Source organism: Hemicordylus capensis, chromosome 2 (genome assembly GCF_027244095.1).
Source record: "Hemicordylus capensis ecotype Gifberg chromosome 2, rHemCap1.1.pri, whole genome shotgun sequence".
In the NCBI taxonomy this organism is placed as follows: Eukaryota; Metazoa; Chordata; class Lepidosauria; order Squamata; family Cordylidae; genus Hemicordylus; species Hemicordylus capensis.
This window is the reverse complement of record NC_069658.1, coordinates 317,880,586-317,897,532: the sequence shown is the minus strand read 5'-3', so window position 1 is coordinate 317,897,532 and position 16,947 is coordinate 317,880,586. Positions and strand designations below refer to the sequence as shown.

The 16,947-nt window shown below is 42.3% G+C and overlaps 1 protein-coding gene across 2 annotated transcripts in view; it reads left to right on the top strand.

The window, feature by feature from the left end:
* Positions 1-986: 986 nt before the first annotated feature.
* The window catches only part of IPPK (inositol-pentakisphosphate 2-kinase), a 48,823-nt gene continuing 32,862 nt past the window's right edge, over positions 987-16,947 (top strand). The window contains exons 1-3 of one of the 2 annotated variants that reach the window (XM_053301076.1): positions 987-1,384; positions 12,106-12,153; positions 15,356-15,435. In XM_053301076.1, coding sequence (XP_053157051.1) covers positions 1,333-1,384; positions 12,106-12,153; positions 15,356-15,435 — 180 coding nt within the window. In that variant the 5' untranslated portion in view covers positions 987-1,332. Of the gene's footprint in view, positions 1,385-12,105; positions 12,154-15,355; positions 15,452-16,947 lie in introns of both variants that reach the window. The other variant, XM_053301075.1, reaches the window with a different exon arrangement.

The following is a 16,947-nucleotide window of genomic DNA, read 5'->3' as shown; positions in this document are numbered from 1 at the left end:
GGAGAGGGCAGGCCCTCAACCCATTCAGCCATGAAACTAGCTGGGTGACTCTGGGCCAGTCTCAGCCTAACCTACTTCACAGGGTTGTTGTGAGGAGAAACTTAAGTATGTAGTACACCGCTCTGGTCTCCTTAGAGGAAGAGCGGGATGTAAATGTATATATATATATTAAAAAATAAATAAAAATACTGCCTGTGGCTTCCAGTGGCATCTGGTGGGCCACTGTGCGAAACAGGATTGCTTGAGCCTCAGGTTCGGTCCAAGGCACCTTCCTCTGGTTGAGGAGTCTCAGATGGCCTGGACAGGCCTCTTTGTCTGAGGCCTCAGAGAGCTGATACCAGAGTGGACAATCTGGGGCTAAATGGCCCAAATGTGTGGCTCTGGCAAGCTTCCTATGTTGACCTTGTTTTTGGAGTAGACTCTCAGTTTAAAGGGTTAGGACCTCAGTATTTTTTCAGCAATTTTATTTTATGTTTAAGAAGTTATTGTAGGAAGCAATTTTCAAACCGCTTTTATGTAACAGTAATACCTACTGAAACATGTCAAGACTATTAGTACAAATAACGCCCCGCAACCCCAGGGAGATAAACTTCAAAAACCACGAAACAAATAGAGACTAGCTATGACGGATAATTACAGTAACTTTCAATCGATTAAATGTATCATAATTTAATCACTAAATAAAAGCAAATGCAAATTAAAAATAAAATAAAATAAAACAAGCACACACTCGAGATAAACACCCAACCCCCTTAGGTTCCGGAGTCCCCCGAGCAGGCTCAGGAGGGCATGTCACCGCCCCCCCCCCTCGCCGCCCATGATGGCGAAGCTGTTTCCTTTACTGCCAAGACTAAAGATGGCGATTAGTATAGATGAATCCACACAGATAGGTGGAGGAAAATGGAGACCGAGGCGGCTGCCCGTCGTAAAGATGGCTGATGACAGAAGTCCCGCCCCATTTTTCCTATCCTATGAATGATTTTTCTTAGGCGGATGACCTCTCTCTGCCCCGTGGCGGAAGGTGGAACTTCCTGCTCCGAACCGGGCGAGAGGATCGTGTGTGTGTGTCGGAAAACTACCAGATGGCTGACTCGTGAACGTCAGTCGGGGAGCAAGAAAGGCTGCGCTCCTTGCCGGGGGGGGGGGCCCTGAGGTGCTGGTGGGCGGGGCGCGTGCGCGCAAGCAAGCGACAGAAGCGGCGGCGGCGGCGGTGGTCGCGGGAGGCGACGGAGAAGAGCAGCAGCTCGCAGCACCATCGTCCCCGCCCGGAAGCTGAAGCGGCGACGGGGCAGCTGACTGGGGGATGGAAGCGGGGAAGATGGATGAGAATGAATGGCGTTACCACGGAGAAGGCAACAAGAGCCTCGTCGTCTCCCACAAACAGGTAAGGGTGGCGGGGCTGGTCGTCGGAGTCTCCCTCTTTCTCGCGCGCTGCTGGCCTCGCGCCTGTCCCGCACTGGACGGTGTGGCGGCGGCGGCGGCGGCTCTTTCTGCCCTCGCGGAGAGTTCTGGGCAGGTCGGGTTAAGCGGAGACGGGCAAGGAGATCCCCCTCCCTCGCTTCAAAAGGGAAGGCAGTAAAAAGCCCGAGGGAAAGTCCTGGCTCTGTGCGCCCCCTTCCCCACTTTCCCCCAAGGATGAAGTGGAGAGAACAGGCAGGAAGAGGCGCGTGGAACTACTACCCCCCACCCCAGCGCACGCCTATTTCTCCCCTTCTCAGATGGCCTTTTACAACTCTGGGCAGAATCTAGACTAAATTAGCAATAGCATGATGAAATCCCATTGAAATTAACGGGATTCTAGTTAGTAATGACCAACTTGCCTCATTAGCTTTAGTGTTGCTTAGTCATGACTGTCTGTCTGAATGCTGTGTACTCTCTCTCTCTCTCACACTCTCTCTCTCACACACACACTCACTCTCTCTCGCTCTCTCACACTCACTCTCTCTCGCACACGCACACTCTCTCTCTCGCACACGCACACTCTCTCTCTCGCACACGCACACTCTCTCTCACACACACACACGCGTGCTCTATACAGCTTTGTATGGGGGGGAAGGAAAAGGCAACGTAGAAAGATAAAAGCTTAAAAATCTATCAGAACAATTGAAACAGAAATCATGGTTACAGAAGACACACTGTAACTGCGGTGCCTGTCGGTCATGACATAAATTAAAAACACATACCTTTGCTGAAGGACCACCCTGACTTAATAATCACTTTATGCCTAATCGTCAGTCCTGACTGCCCTGAAAAGGGTGATAAATGTGTGTGGGGTTCGGGTAATTCAGACTTGGGTGGCTTTTCATATGCTTGTTTGAAAGCCAGCTGTGGAGAGAAAGGTAGTTAAGAATAAGTCCTTTTAAAGATAGGTGTGGGGAGAATGGAGTTAAGAGTAAGCCCTCTGAAAGCTGACCGTAAAGGGTCTGAGTCATGGTTTTGAGTTTGACACCTCTGGCCTTGAACCAGTTGTAAAGGAAGGAGGCTGTTACTACACAATTACAAAGGGGAAAATTCCAAAATGGTGCAAGTCAATATTTATTCAAGAGTCCTATATGTCTGAGTCAGTTCTTCTTTTGCCAGTGGTGTAATTTTAACCAATGATTCTTATCTAGGCAGGTAAATTATTGAGAGAACCTGCACCTTTCCGGGATTTTAATTGTGCCATGCTTTATCTGTCAGTGTTGCCCCCTTTTTTCTCCTCTGACACCTGCTGCGGTGTCGTTCTGGATATAGACCATAGAGATCTGGGCTCAGTTCCCAGTTCAGCCTCAAGACTTACTGGCTGTTTTTTGGCTTATCTCAGCCTAACCCATCTCATATAGTTGTGAGGAGGAAATAAGAGGAGCATGAACTCTTTGGAGGAAGGATGCAATAAGAATGTAATAGGATGTTACTTTCTTCATGGTTCTACAACACACACAAACCCAGCAGGACCACACCTACCCTTTTGCTAAGAACCTGTTTCATTATAGATCTTCTATAAGGGCTTGTTATTGTCCAGAGAATCACCATGCCGTTTTTCAGAATTCAAATTATCTATTTGCATTTCTCTGATATGCATGTCCTAAGATGCCAACATATAAGCCAAATGGAAAATTTAAGCCTTAGAATTCTAGCAAGATGATCAGTGTACATTCAACAGGAAGACATATTGGTCTTACTTAACAACTCCTTTTCTGCATGTCCTCCTTCCTGCCAGCTTACACATGTTGCCTGCCCCTTTTCATGTTTACTCACAGGTGTGTATAGGATCATAGCTGAAGACTATTTCACACATCCTTTCCTTGTGTTGGAGGAAAAACATGTGCCTCATAATTTGTGAATGGTGGCAGAAATATGTGTTTGTGTGATACTGTAGTTCCGTTACATGGGTTGTGAACCCTTATGTGTTGAGCTTCCAAACCATCAGAACTATGAAGCTGGCTTAGCTGGCCTTTCACATGTTATGAAATGCTGCTTTTTCTGACGCATCAAAGTGACACTGGAGACAATTAATGCAATCCATGCTCTTATAAGCAGGATTATGGTGGTGCAAAAGAGACAGGAAACTTTCTTAATCTTCTGCCTCAACATTGTTGCCTGACTGGGTTCAAGATTACTCTTCTATCTTCTGTCCTTCTCCTCACCAAACAGACACTTTAGCCCACTTCTGCTAGCTGGGTGTAGATGCAGCTTTTAAAGTGGCAAATCTCTTATATTTAGTGTGGTTGGAGGGAGAGCAACTATCCCTATTCAGCCGCAGCACAGCTACTTTGCAGTGGCTCTTGATAGTGTCTTCTAGAGATCTGCACAGAACTGGCAACTGCTGGTTCAAAAGGGGGGGGTAACTTTAAGGATCGGGGAGACTGCACTTACGCCCCTGCTGCCTTTACCCTGCCAGCGCCGTCCATCAAAACGGTCCCACGGGGCAGCAGCATACCTCTTTGCCGCCCAGGTACGTCGCGGACTGGAAGTGGCCTGAAGTGTCTGCTGCATGTGCACACGTAACACTCGCCATCAGACATTCAAACCAGTTTGGAGGTCCATAAAAAGGCCTCCGAACCGGTTCTGTGCACATCCGTGGTGTCTACCTTCTATTTCTTTTTAGATTGTGAGCCCTTTTGGGATAGAGAACTATCTTCGCGCATTTTTCTATTTAAGAAAAAATAGAATAGCTTTGAGAACCTTTTTGTGGAAAAGCAGTATATAATTTTTAATAATAATGTAACCAGCTGCCAGTGATGTTTCATTTACTTTTCTTCACTTCTATTCATTCCCATTCATCTTGCTTCATTTCTTCATTCCCCCCCACCCCAGAAAACTTTCCTATGCATTTTTTAAAAGATGCCTAACTAGACTGTGATATCACTTCACATGTGGGGTAGAAACCTTTCACTGAGAACTTTGGTAGTGCAAAATTTTCTGTCTCGGATTGTTACCTGCTGTACAAAATGCACTGGCTATCCTATTTTACAGTATAGGTTGGTAATTTATAGTAGTGTTGACCTGAACATAGGGATGTGCATGGTCCGGAGCAGTCCGGACCAGCACCGAAGGGGGGCCTGCATTTTAGGGCGGGGAGGGCTTGTTTACCCCTCCCGCCTCTTTGCCCCGCCAGTGGCCGTAATCTATGGTAAAATTGGGGTGCTGGAAACCAGCCGCCCTAGCCGCCGCCGCTTCCGCCCCCCCCCCCGGTGAGCAGATTAGAGAAGGAAAGGCTACTGCCGCCCTCCCACCCCGCCACCCCCCCACGAGTGCTCACCAAGTTTAAAGAAATTAGAGAGGAGCTCGCGAACAGAGCTCCTCTCTTATCGAAGCCTCCGGCCCAACTGGGGCTTTGGGCGCGCGCGCACGCGCGCTAGAGCTCTTTATCTGCTAGAGCTTTTGCCGGAGGCCCGGTCTACCCGCCGGGAAGAAGCCGGGTAGACCGGGCCTCCGGCAAAAGCTCTAGCGAATAAAGAGCTCTAGCGCGCGTGCGCTCGCGCCCAAAGCCCCAGTTGGGCCGGAGGCTTCGATAAGAGAGGAGCTCTGTTCACGAGCTCCTCTCTAATTTCTTTAAACTTGGTGAGCACTCGTGGGGGGGTGGCGGGGTGGGAGGGCGGCAGTAGCCTTTCCTTCTCTAATCTGCTCACGGGGGGGGGGGGGGCGGCGGAAGCGGCGGCGGCTAGGGCGGCTGGTTTCCAGTGCCCCAATTTTACCATAGATTACGGCCTCTGACGGGGGCAAAGAGGCAGGAGGGGTAAGCAAGCCCTCCCGCCCTTAAAGTGAGACCCCCCCACCCGGACCGGCCCACTCCGAACCGGTCCGGCAGTTCGGAGGCCATTAGAATGGCCTCCAGACCGGTTCGGACACACCCCTACCTGAACAGTGTACTGTATAGTGAAAGAGAGGCTTTAGACCTTTTGTGTCTCATGGTTTGACATAATCATAATGTGTTGCTGATCCTAAATGATGGTGCCATTGCTGACTTGAATTTGATATCTTTGCCTACCTGTAATAGAATCAGAAAGGTGGTCTGTGTAGGAAATTCATCCCCCAGAGCTAGGTCCAAAAGAGGTGGAAGCTTGCCAGATCTCATGTGATCTGGTTAGACAATTGGGAGCTCCCTGCTGGTTCAAATACTCCTCTCCTTTCTCCATCTGCCATTTCACACAAGCATATTCCCCCTTCTTTTTCAGTACAAACAGTCGCTAGAATTACATCTGCACTGGTATTTTTCCTAGCCATGTTTGCCAGGCAAACAGTTCACAACTATTATTAGGAGTAAGTTTGCATGATGCAATTTGGGATGTGGTTAGTACCAGCTTTGGTGCAAATATAATATTAACCATAGTTGGCACCAAAACAGAAAGATGCGGGAGGTAATATCTGCATGAGTGAGAAGGAGTGTGCAGACCCACTTCTGAATCATCAAATTTTCCTTTGGTTCAAAGAGCCACCTAATGGTGCAGCGGGGAAATTACTTGACTAGCAAACCAGAGCTGCCTGTTCGAATCCCCCTGGTATGTTTCCCAGACTATGGGAAACACCTATATCGGGCAGCAGCGTTATAGGAAGATGCTGAAAGGCATCATCTCATATTGCGCAGGAGGAGGCAATGGTAAACTCCTCCTGTACTCTACCAAAGACTACCACAGGGTTCTGTGGTCGCCAGGAGTCAACACCGACTTGACGGCACACTTCACCTTTCCCTTACCTCTGTGACAAAGAAAGTTGGCTGCTTTGTCTCAATCTCTTCTCAAGCTTTCTTCTATGACCAATGTGAGGTATATATTTTATATCCTATCTGTCTACACACACACACAATGGAGTAATTGGGAAATAGCATCACATCTGCTGTTAAAGGAATGTCAGGGAAAAATCTAGAACATCTCTTGTTTTCAACATAACTGGTAGGGACAAGTGCATAGAGAGCTGTACTCCTTCTATGACATGCCCTAAGCCCTAAAACCTTCTGCCTCTGGCTTATCCTGTTGTTCTTCCCTCTGAAAATGCACACTGAGTTGTTCAGAGCAGGTTCTGCTGCTTTCCTTCTTAATGAACTTCAGCACAATCTGCCAAGAGCTGTTTCCACCCAAGCCTCAGAGTATCTAATTGATAGAGTTAGTTTAGGAGCAATACTTTGTATTCAGAATAGAGTTGCAACTTTGCTGTTTTCCAGCATTGGCATATTTGAACATGCCAATTGTAATTCTTTCTATGGTGCCAGATATTAGTTCTTGATAGCTCAGTACAGTAGATTGTCCTCCCCAACCCCACCCCGTGTGTGTGTGTGTGTGTGTGTGTGTGTGTGTGTAAACTGGCATTAAATGAGATGCATGGCAGCAGCTTGACCATGCAGTCCCCTGGTCCCTGTTATGCCTAGTTGACCAGTGAAGTCCCTGTGGTTTGTCCTTAGATAGGCTGCCTTGTTAGCTTTCACAGGAAGTCCTTTGAAACTTCCCTTAAGCAACCACTTACAAAAATGTTTTGTGAGCTGTGGGTTGCCTGCTGGGAAGCTCATAAGGACATTTATACCTGGTGCATATGACAGGTCTATTTCCAAATCATTTTTCATATGGGTATAGTAAACATTTGGTATTTTTTTCTGGTTTGTTAATTCATGAAAAAGTATAATTTACTCAATGCTTTTGTATTAATAAATCTATTTTTTCTCTGCTATGCTCAAAAGCATTGTACTCCACTTTTCTGCTGGGGAGGCAGTAGTCTTTTTGGAACTGGAGGAGGAGTTATGAGTTAGAACAATGTAAACTCTGTATTCGATGCTTTCCAGTAGATGTTATACACACTGAATTTCAGTGCACACATAAATACATTGTTGTGTCTTTCTCTTTGAAATTTGAGAGAAAAGTCAGTTAAGAATTGTCCCCAGATAATGAAGGCTTTGTTTCCCTTTGATATTGTGATACTTGTTCAAAATTACAATGTCATTGTTAGATGGCAGCCACCAATTTCTGACAAACTGTTTACCTCAGTCTGAAAAATGGTTATCTTAGTAGATAAATCAACAACATTGCATCTTGTGATAGATGCGTGCAAACTCCCCCATTATGTCTGTGAGATAAGACAATACTGTGCCTGTGTGTAATAGATACAGATATAGATAAAGATGAAGAAGATAACTTTCCGTGGTAGTCCATGTACTAGCCTCTGTTGAAAACGTAGTCGTAATCTGAAACACCTGTGACTGTAGTTGTAAGTGGGACATTTGAGTATATAACTTCTCAGTTCAGTATTTTGCTGTACCTTAGTATGCCTGCCATCTTAGATACTGCTACAGTACACAGTTCATCTTGCCTGGAAGTAATATCATGGGAAGTAGTATCAGCTGAGTATAAGTACTGAAATAGGAAACTCAGTTCAAATGATTAAGCTTTGCCAGCACCCAACAAATGAGTTGGAGAAACAAAGCAAAATGTGTTTGTCAGTAAGCAACTCTTAGTCTGAAAAGACTGATGTCAGTTTGTGGGTGTTGGGTGTAAAATAAGATTAGTATGGTATAGTACTAGAATAACAGCAGGGATGGCAATCATACTTGTAGGAATACATTCAAATATATTCTGTTTGCTTTTCCTTAACTTTTTTGGGAGGATGCTTTATGACTATATTAACCTTCCTGATTCTTATTCTTATTTACAGTTCCATCATGTGTGGGGTGGGTCCACGTTGCTCATCTAGAAAACATTCATTTGTAGTATGTATCTGAAGAATAGAAAGATTAGCTCAAAGTTTGTATACATGACATTCATCAATATTTATTTATTTATTTATTTTATATCCCGCTATTCCTTCAAGGAGCCCAGAGCGGTGTATTACATACTTAGGTTTCTCTTCACAATCACAACAACCCCTGTGAAGTAGGTTAGGCTGAGAGAGAAGTGACTGGCCCAGAGTCACCCAGCAAGAATCGTGGCTGAATGGGGATTTGAACTTGGGTCTCCCCAGTCCTAGTCCAGCACTCTAACCACTACACCACACTGGCTCTCATTTTAGATCATTGTTCTGAAGCTCTTAAAATGTAGCACTTGCTAAAACTGTTGAATCTAAAACAGGGATATTCAAGATAAGCTACTGAGTCAGTTTCAGCCAGTGAGGGCTCCTCTTGCCCAAATTTGGTCCAGCTTTCATATCACATGCTTGATATCACATGAGCCTATATGTGATATGCTTGAAAATAAATTGTGTCTAATGTTAAAAAGTGCACTTTGTTGTTGTGATTGTTAGAAAATGCTTAATCCTATTGTCCGCAGAAACCAAGTGGGATGCACGCTGAGTCAGCAGGAAAAACAAAAAAGTAACTTTCCCCCTCAACAAGTTAAAGGAGGAAAGGCTGCCTTCACAAAGATTTGCCTGTTGAGCTATTGTTGTTTGAGCTCATGGAGGAGGAAATTTGAAAATTGTAGTTCTCTGAGGAAGGACTAATTCCGAAATGGGCTCAAGAATCCCGGGCTAGCCTATAAGGACTTTTTTCACTATTGCAAGACTTTACTCTCAATATAGAAAAAGAAATTTTTTTTGTTCAATTTACTGAGATGCTATGTCTTTTACATATATATGTGCAGATACAACTTGCAAGACAGTTGTTACTGTTACTTTTATCAGGACTTTTCCCATCATTGCAAGACTTTATTCTTAATACAGAAAAGGAAAATACTTTTTTCACATACTTTTGCTGTTTTTTTCAAATACATGAATGTCTGTGAATTGAATTTGTATTCATCTTTCACCATGATTTTTGTTCAGTTTACTGGGATGTAATATCTTTGCCATATGTATGTGTAGATACAACTTGCAAGACAATTGTTACTGTTACTTATTTACTCTATGATTATTAATACAGCACCTTCAGTCATAGAAAAAATGGACACATGTGTTCTGTCTATTTCCTCCATATAGACCCCCAGACACAGTATAGCTTGTGTTTTTGCATTTTCTGGCATTCTTTTTGAGGCCTCTCTGTTCCACCATCGTGCATGGTTCCTTTTTTGTTTTTCCTGCTAATCCTATTGTCCGCCAAACCTGAAGTGCTTGCCACATGAGAAACGCCACATTGTACCACACAACATGAATGTGGTCACATTGATGGGGCTGAGCTCTTCACTCTTCTGTTGCTGAATGTGGGAAGTACAAGTCACTGCCACAAATACTGATCATTTTATTTATTTATATTTATTATTACACTTATATACTGCCCCAAACCCGCGTCTCTGGCGGTTCACAAAACAAGTTTGAAGCTTGTTTTCTCAGCCGGCCAGCTCATATTCATGGTGTTGCTATTGTCATGGATTTAGATACTGCAAGACCTAGGCGATAGACTACTCTGGCGGAAGTCGCAATTGTAGGTGCCTAGAGTGTGGGGTCAACAACAGTCAGACAAGTTGTAACATGTCTGACTCTGAAGTCAGAGTCAGAGTCAGACATGCTCCGAAGAAGTGGTCTTTCAAGGCAGCCTTCAAGGCAGATTTTTGCTTCCAAAACCATCGGTGGGTGTGTTTTTGCCAAGATAAATAATTCCAAGTTTGTTCTTCAAGGTGTGTGCATGTGTAGTTCCTAGACTACTGTGTAGTTATTTGGGGATGGGTGGCATAATTAATATCTGAGACTAATACAGTATGAAATTGGAGATCAAACGACTAGGTGCTCAGGGTCAGGATCCTGTCCTTTGAAGTGCAGGAGTATATAAAAGACAGTATACTTTTTGCTGGAAGCCCTTTTGATACTTTTTGGCAAGTGGGCACCTAACTAAGGTTTGAGTGTATAAAGCTGGTGCTCTCTTGTCTTAAGGTGTATCACAATAAAATCAACGAGAAGGAAAACCAAGGAAGAAGGCTACTTGCTTCATAGTGATACCCTCCTTCCTATTAGAACAAGTTGGAAGGAGATCTGCACTCTCCACTTAGCCCCTGAATGAGAAGAGACATAAGTTTTGGACAGTATATAAATTTGTTAAATAAATAAAAAAATAAAATAAAAGTTGCCTTGACATGCGCCCTCCATTCCGGATGCACACAACAAACACGAGTAGTCCTATAATTTTGGAACGACTAAACTCAAGTTGTGTTTAACAAGTTTGATATTGTACTCCCAGCACCTATATCTGATACTGCACTCCCAGCACCAAACTAGGCTGAACAAAAAGCCACTGAATTCAAAAGCAACAGAACAATGCGCACAGCCTTGCTAGCTGGGATAAAATCTGGGTTATCAGCAATACAGTAAAATTCTTAAACTAGCTGAGCACTAACATGTCTTTTGAAAAGCCTCTCTTCCAACTGGAAAAAAGACGCAAGGCTGACTGAATTTTAATTTTGTTGTGAAAACAACTCATGTAACAACGTAACATAGCAAATGAATTTTCACATTACAGGCATGGTTACTCTTCACTCTGATCTTGTATGATTTAGTATAAATAAAGTCAGGAAAAATAGTTTATCCAAATTCCTGAAAAGGCTGGGATGTCATAATGCTGTTTATTTCATTTATTAGTTTAGACTTTTAAAATCTTGTTTTGGCGTCTATCCTGGGAGAGTCAGTGCCGTATTAGGTACATGGGACTATACTGCAAACAAAGCGAGGAAATATATGCTTCCTGTAATTTTCAAGGAAGTATTGCATTTATGGAGGCAAGGGACAGAGAGTAAACTATTTAGAAGTGGATTTTGTTAGACCACCAGGTGCCTGCTTCTGGAATACTTAAAGAGCATTATGAATTGGTTCCAAGATCAGCTGTGAAAAATTAAGAGTTTTTGTTGTGGAAATTTGTTTGCAATGTCTCCTTGAGGTGTAAGCTCTAAAATACATGTGCATACAACCTGCGCCACTAGAGAGAGTTGTTCATCTCTTAATTTTAGAGAGGTATAAAATATTTCTTTAAAAAATAGCTTATGTAGACAAGAAGTTAATTTTGTATTAGTCATGATGATTACCTACTCTTTAGAAACAATGGCTGACAACTCATCAACTGTGAGAGCATGCGTCTAACAAAAGCATGCATGCAGTGCTGTGTTCCCCCTGCTCCATACTTTTTGAAACCAGAAATGTACCTTGAGGGTCGCACAGCCCTTGGGGATATGTTTATGTGGGTCAAAGAGCACTTATGGAACGGGGGAGCAAAGCAAAGATCATAACAGATTTTTGCAAGAGCATCTGTGCTTCAGATTCAGATGCATGTTTTGTTGGAAGCATGTGCATTCCTAAGGATGTCGGCAAGTGTATATCTGATCTGTGCTTGTACAAAGGATGATAAAGACTGCATGTTATATGTATTTTGCACAGCTTCCTCTGAACAAGTAGTAGGTAGGTCTGCAAAACCTCAAGCGTTGCTTGTTTTATCTGTTTGACATATTCATGTGCACCAAGTAGAGATTCTTTTTACTTTGGTTCTGGTTTGGTGCCTTTAGTGACAAACAGAAGGCACTACAGCTAAAAGCACCATTCATCTGACCCAGTAAGACAGTTCTCAGGTTCTTTGCTGTCACTTTTCAGTATAATGGCAACTGAACAATGAATACACAAAATAGCCAGTTAAGAGATTTCTACTTCACAAACAGATATTTAATTCATGTAAAGTAACTTTATTGTGGTAGTTGATACAGTTTAAACTAACACTTTTTTCTTGCATTTCAGCGTTGTGTGGTACTGCGTTTCTTGAAGTTTCCTCCAAATCGAAACAAGGTGAGAGACTGTGACTTATTGGTTGGTTCCTTAGGAGCATAGTAGCTCTTGGTCCATCTGGCCCAGTATAGTCTACACTGACTGGCAGTGCCTTTCCAGGATTTTGGATGGGGATGTGCAAAGCATGCATTTTATCATTGAATGATGCCACCCACCCCCCTTTCTGCTTGCATGTAAAGAAAACTCATGTTTGTTTCTCATTTCCCACCAAGAAAAGAGCATTATGTTTATATTAGGTCTGCCAAGTGATTACTTTTTTAAAAGAAAGAGTATTGAGTTGTATCCAAGCCCCACCTTCTGTTTGCAGTGTCCTCTGACAATGGAGTCCCCACCCAACTCTACAGAGCAGATTTTCAAGGAGTGCAAAGGGCTGGAGGGGGAAGGGGAGAATTGTCAAAAATAGTAATGGAACACAGGGTTTTGGATACAGCCCATTTTTATTCTAGCTTTCTTTAAGTTCAAAGACGCTTCCAATGTTAAAACAAATGTGAAATCAGCAATAGTTTGATATAATCATTGTCTGAGTCTAAAGATGTTAAATCCTTTCATTAGTCAGATTTTTAAGTAATTAGTTATTATTTTGATTATATACATTTACAGATTGTCAAATCTTAGTATGGCCTTTTTGAGGATCCTAAGTGCTAATAAACAGCTAGTATTAAAGAGGGATCTGTACCTTTCAGAATATGAATTGTTCTCTGGTAAATGTAGAACAAAAATGGTTTCAGAGAAAAGAGGCAAATTCAAGGCTTATTAGGACTATGGAAGATCAAGTTTATAAGACTTGCGGATATAGATTTCGGCTCGGCACTATTGGCTTTTGTCTGTGGTTTTTTAATTCTGGAAGAAGAGTCTGTGTGTTGCTTTTTAGATTAAATAAGTCTTCCTATTTTGGAAAGAAAAACAGACTTCTAACAATTCAGCCCCTATATACACTTACCTTTGAGTAAGTAACATTGATTCCAGTGGAACTTGTTTCTGAGTAAACACAGGATTGGGTTGCACATTTTAAAAATTTGGATCTGATTCATGGGAGGAGTTAACTTGAATTTATGTTCAGATTGTATGGCAACAGGCCCTTCTAGAGCCCATTTTTGCTTGTTCTTAACCCTCCGGTTTAAATGCCGAAGCTTTTTAACTTATGATTAAATCCTAGTTGTTTATAATTATCAATCACTTAAATCTTTGCAGTCCTAGCCCACAGAACTATGGTGATATTCCTGGAAAACTTAATTAAAAGAAGAGTCACAATTTAAAATTTAGCAAAGAAATTCTCACCGTTGAAGCCCGGGCAATCTAGGATCGCATACAACTCTCAGGGCTTTTAAGAATAGGATATTGCTTTCAGTGTGTAAGCTCATCACATAGCTTATGCGTGGTATGACAAGGGAGTCTCAGCCTGCACACTTAATATTTAAATAAAATATGATCACTACTTACATCAAGGATTTTATGAAAGATTTATGCACTTTTCTCCTTTTCATACTGTTTGAGTGTTGTTGGCATATCACTGGCCACTAATTATAGTGAAGAATCATTAATTGCACCTAATTAGAGGACTAGTGATTGTTCCAGTACGAGCCACTATTCAGTCGAGCTAATAACTTGGAAGTGTCTTTGAAGCTATGCCTGATTATCAGGGTTGCTTCTGCTTTACAGGAGACAAAACACTTATTTTCAGAGTGTGTGGTTTTTTAAAATGACCTTACTTGAAGTTAGTGCTATACTTGCATATAGCAAATGACAACTATGCCAAAAATGAATATGGAAAATATCTCTTTAGTGTGAGAGAATTATTACTATATACTATTTGACCACTTTGATGCCCTGTGAATGAATTAATATCATGTTTATTTGGGCAAAGCCATAGTTTGACATTTCTTAAGACATAACACTTGTTTCTTCTCAACAACTCAGTTAAACATGTTCTTAAATAAAGTGCTGAATAAACATGTTCGTAAATAAAGTTACTTGTTTTGCCATAGATTCCTCTCCGTCATGAATTTTCTAGGTGGCCTTAGGCAAGCCATAGGATATTTCCGTTTCAGTGCCACAGACCCCTCCACAATCTAGGATCATATGATGTACCTCTATTGTAAATATTACTGAGATCATGTATGTGAGAAACTAAAAACATTCTAAAGCACAAGATAAATGCGTAGTAACTTATTAAGTAATTGCAGAGCTCAGGTACTTGAAGTAGGATTATAAAAGATCATTCTGGTGGGTACAGAGTGGAAGATCCTGCTAGTGATAGACAGGATAGAATCTGCAGGAACTGGGGGCAGGATCCTATAGCTATGATGACTTGCCAGTTCCTGATGCCTGGTATCAAAGCCATAACAGAGCACAGGCTATTATCCCATATTGATAAAATTTGACCTTAAGATATTTTGGTCACGACTCTTGATTTACTTATAAAGTTTATTTAATAGAGGGCTATTGATGGATTTACTCTTAAGAGACGTGTCCGTTCAACACACTTTTATTCAAGTTTAATTTTAGCCAAGCTATTAAAAACAGAGGCTGAGTTCACGAACAGCCAAACTTGAGCTTGGCTGCCTGAGTGCCGGGATCCACACAGATTCCAGCAGTGCCTTGGCGCCAAACCCTGTACCGAAGCCTGGCTCTTAGCTGAGGTTATTAATTTGGAATCATGGGCTGACCAGGCAGTCTGACAGCCAGCCTCTGGCTGGGCAATCTCAGTTATTGCTGAGAAAACGGGCTTTTATAGATGAATTTCAAAAAGCAGGGTGCGCTGATTTAAGATGGAGCAAGTCTCTTTTGAGACCAGATGCAATGGCTTTGAATTATATTATATCCTTCCCCCCCAGGGACCGTCGTCCATCCGTCATGATGGGTTGTATTTCAGGGCATCCCCAGAGCAGACAGGAAGAAATTTCATTTTTGGCTAGCCAGGTGGTGCCACTTGCCAGTGGCTTTCCTATCTCACTCGCCTACATCAGAGAGCTCTATATTTTTTCTTGCCAGTAGACCTTTTCACTTATTTGCCCCACCTGACTTTCTTGCCAAGAACTGCTCCCTTGTTCCCCCCCCTCCCTTCATGCGAGGGTAGGAGGGGAGCCATCCTAATTCGGGGTCTCTCCAAACCTAAAAGCTTTCTGAGTGTTTATTTTTTAAGATGATCTGTTATGTCTGTTAGTATTGCTTAACCTGCTTACCATAGAATTTCTTTTTTTAGACTCCAGAGGAAATCTTTCACCATCTTCAGAACATAGTATACTTTGGCAAACACATAATGAAGCAGTTTTTTGGGGAGAAGTATGTTCATCATGGGGTAACTATTGTTTTCTTGTTTCGTGTAGTATTTTTGCACCATTGCCTTTTTGTGAACTTCCATAGTCAAGCTGGTTGGTTTGTTTTTGTACAACAGGCTTGTATTTGACTTTTAAGTTATTCATGAAGACTAGAAGTGTGGGTAGAGCTTCTGTTTGTACCTCTCAGAATATACTGTGTTCACACCCACATCAGGGTGTATTGATTTCCATTGCCAAGAAAAAAGGGCCGATTTTAAATCATTGCCAGAGAACAGGTAGCTACTAGGCATAAAATAGGACTAAAAGGTCACTCAGCTGGATCAAGAGGTGATGCTTGTGTGATTTGCCAGTCCCTGGCCCCCTGCATCAAGCCATAATAAGTATATGCACCATTGTGCTCTATGATTGGTCAACCCCCCCACCCCCAGGTTCTTGGGGAAGTTTCTGAGCGAAAAGATTACAACCTGTATCCTTCATCCCTCCTAAAATACAGGCACGTGTCACTTAGTCTAGACTGAACATAAATTAGTTTAAGGTTAGCATGCTGGGGGTGGGGTGATAATCCCCAAATGTGTGACCAGAAATATTAAATTTTGCAAACAGAAGACACTGAATACAATGGAGAGGAGAGGGGACAAAGCAACTGTGTTGCTTTTTATATCAGACCAACTCTCCTACAAAGGAGAACTGACTTGCTTACCTCTCTTAGAGGAAAAAAATACAGCTAACCTCCCAGAAGGACTCTTACCTGTGTACTAGGAAGGGCCTGAGTTAAAGGAAGAATTGCCCCATATATTATTCTTTTATAGAGATTATTTTAACCTCTATGAATGGATCTAAAATTTGGTTAGAGGGAAGATAACATGGACAATTTTTCATATATTTAATGTTAAAACTTACCTTGGTTAAAATAGTCACAATTTTGCAGATAAAGGAAGCAAGCGACTATTAAAGAGTTTCTGGGTAAGCTTTGCTATTGCTCACATCCCTATCAAAGCAGAAATCAAATGTGGCAAGCCTTTACAAAAACAGCCAACAATAACTTGAATATTCATCAAGAAGTGTATGTTTGCTTATCATGGCGATCTCTTTTAATTTAGTGGAAAGCATTAAAACAGTTTTGTTTTTCAAGTAAAGGAAGAGGTCTGTCCCCCTCCCCCCACTCTTTCAGTTGGAATCTTTGTTTTTAATGATTTATTACTTTTGTGCTGCTTGATTCTAGCTCATAATCTTAACCAAAGAAAACACTTTTTCAGTTGCATGTTCTGGAACTTTGATCACATAAGCCCTATTCAGACATTTTGTATGAGTGTACAGATGCTGAAAGGCATCATCTCATACTGCACGGGAGATGGCAATGGTAAACCCCTCCTGTATTCTACCAAAGACAACCATAGAGTTCTGTGGGTGCCAGGAGTCGAAATTGACTTGATGGCACACTTTACCTTTACAGATGTCTGTACACTTGTACATGTGTGTTTTGTGTGTGAATGACTGTACCTGTATTTGTGAACCT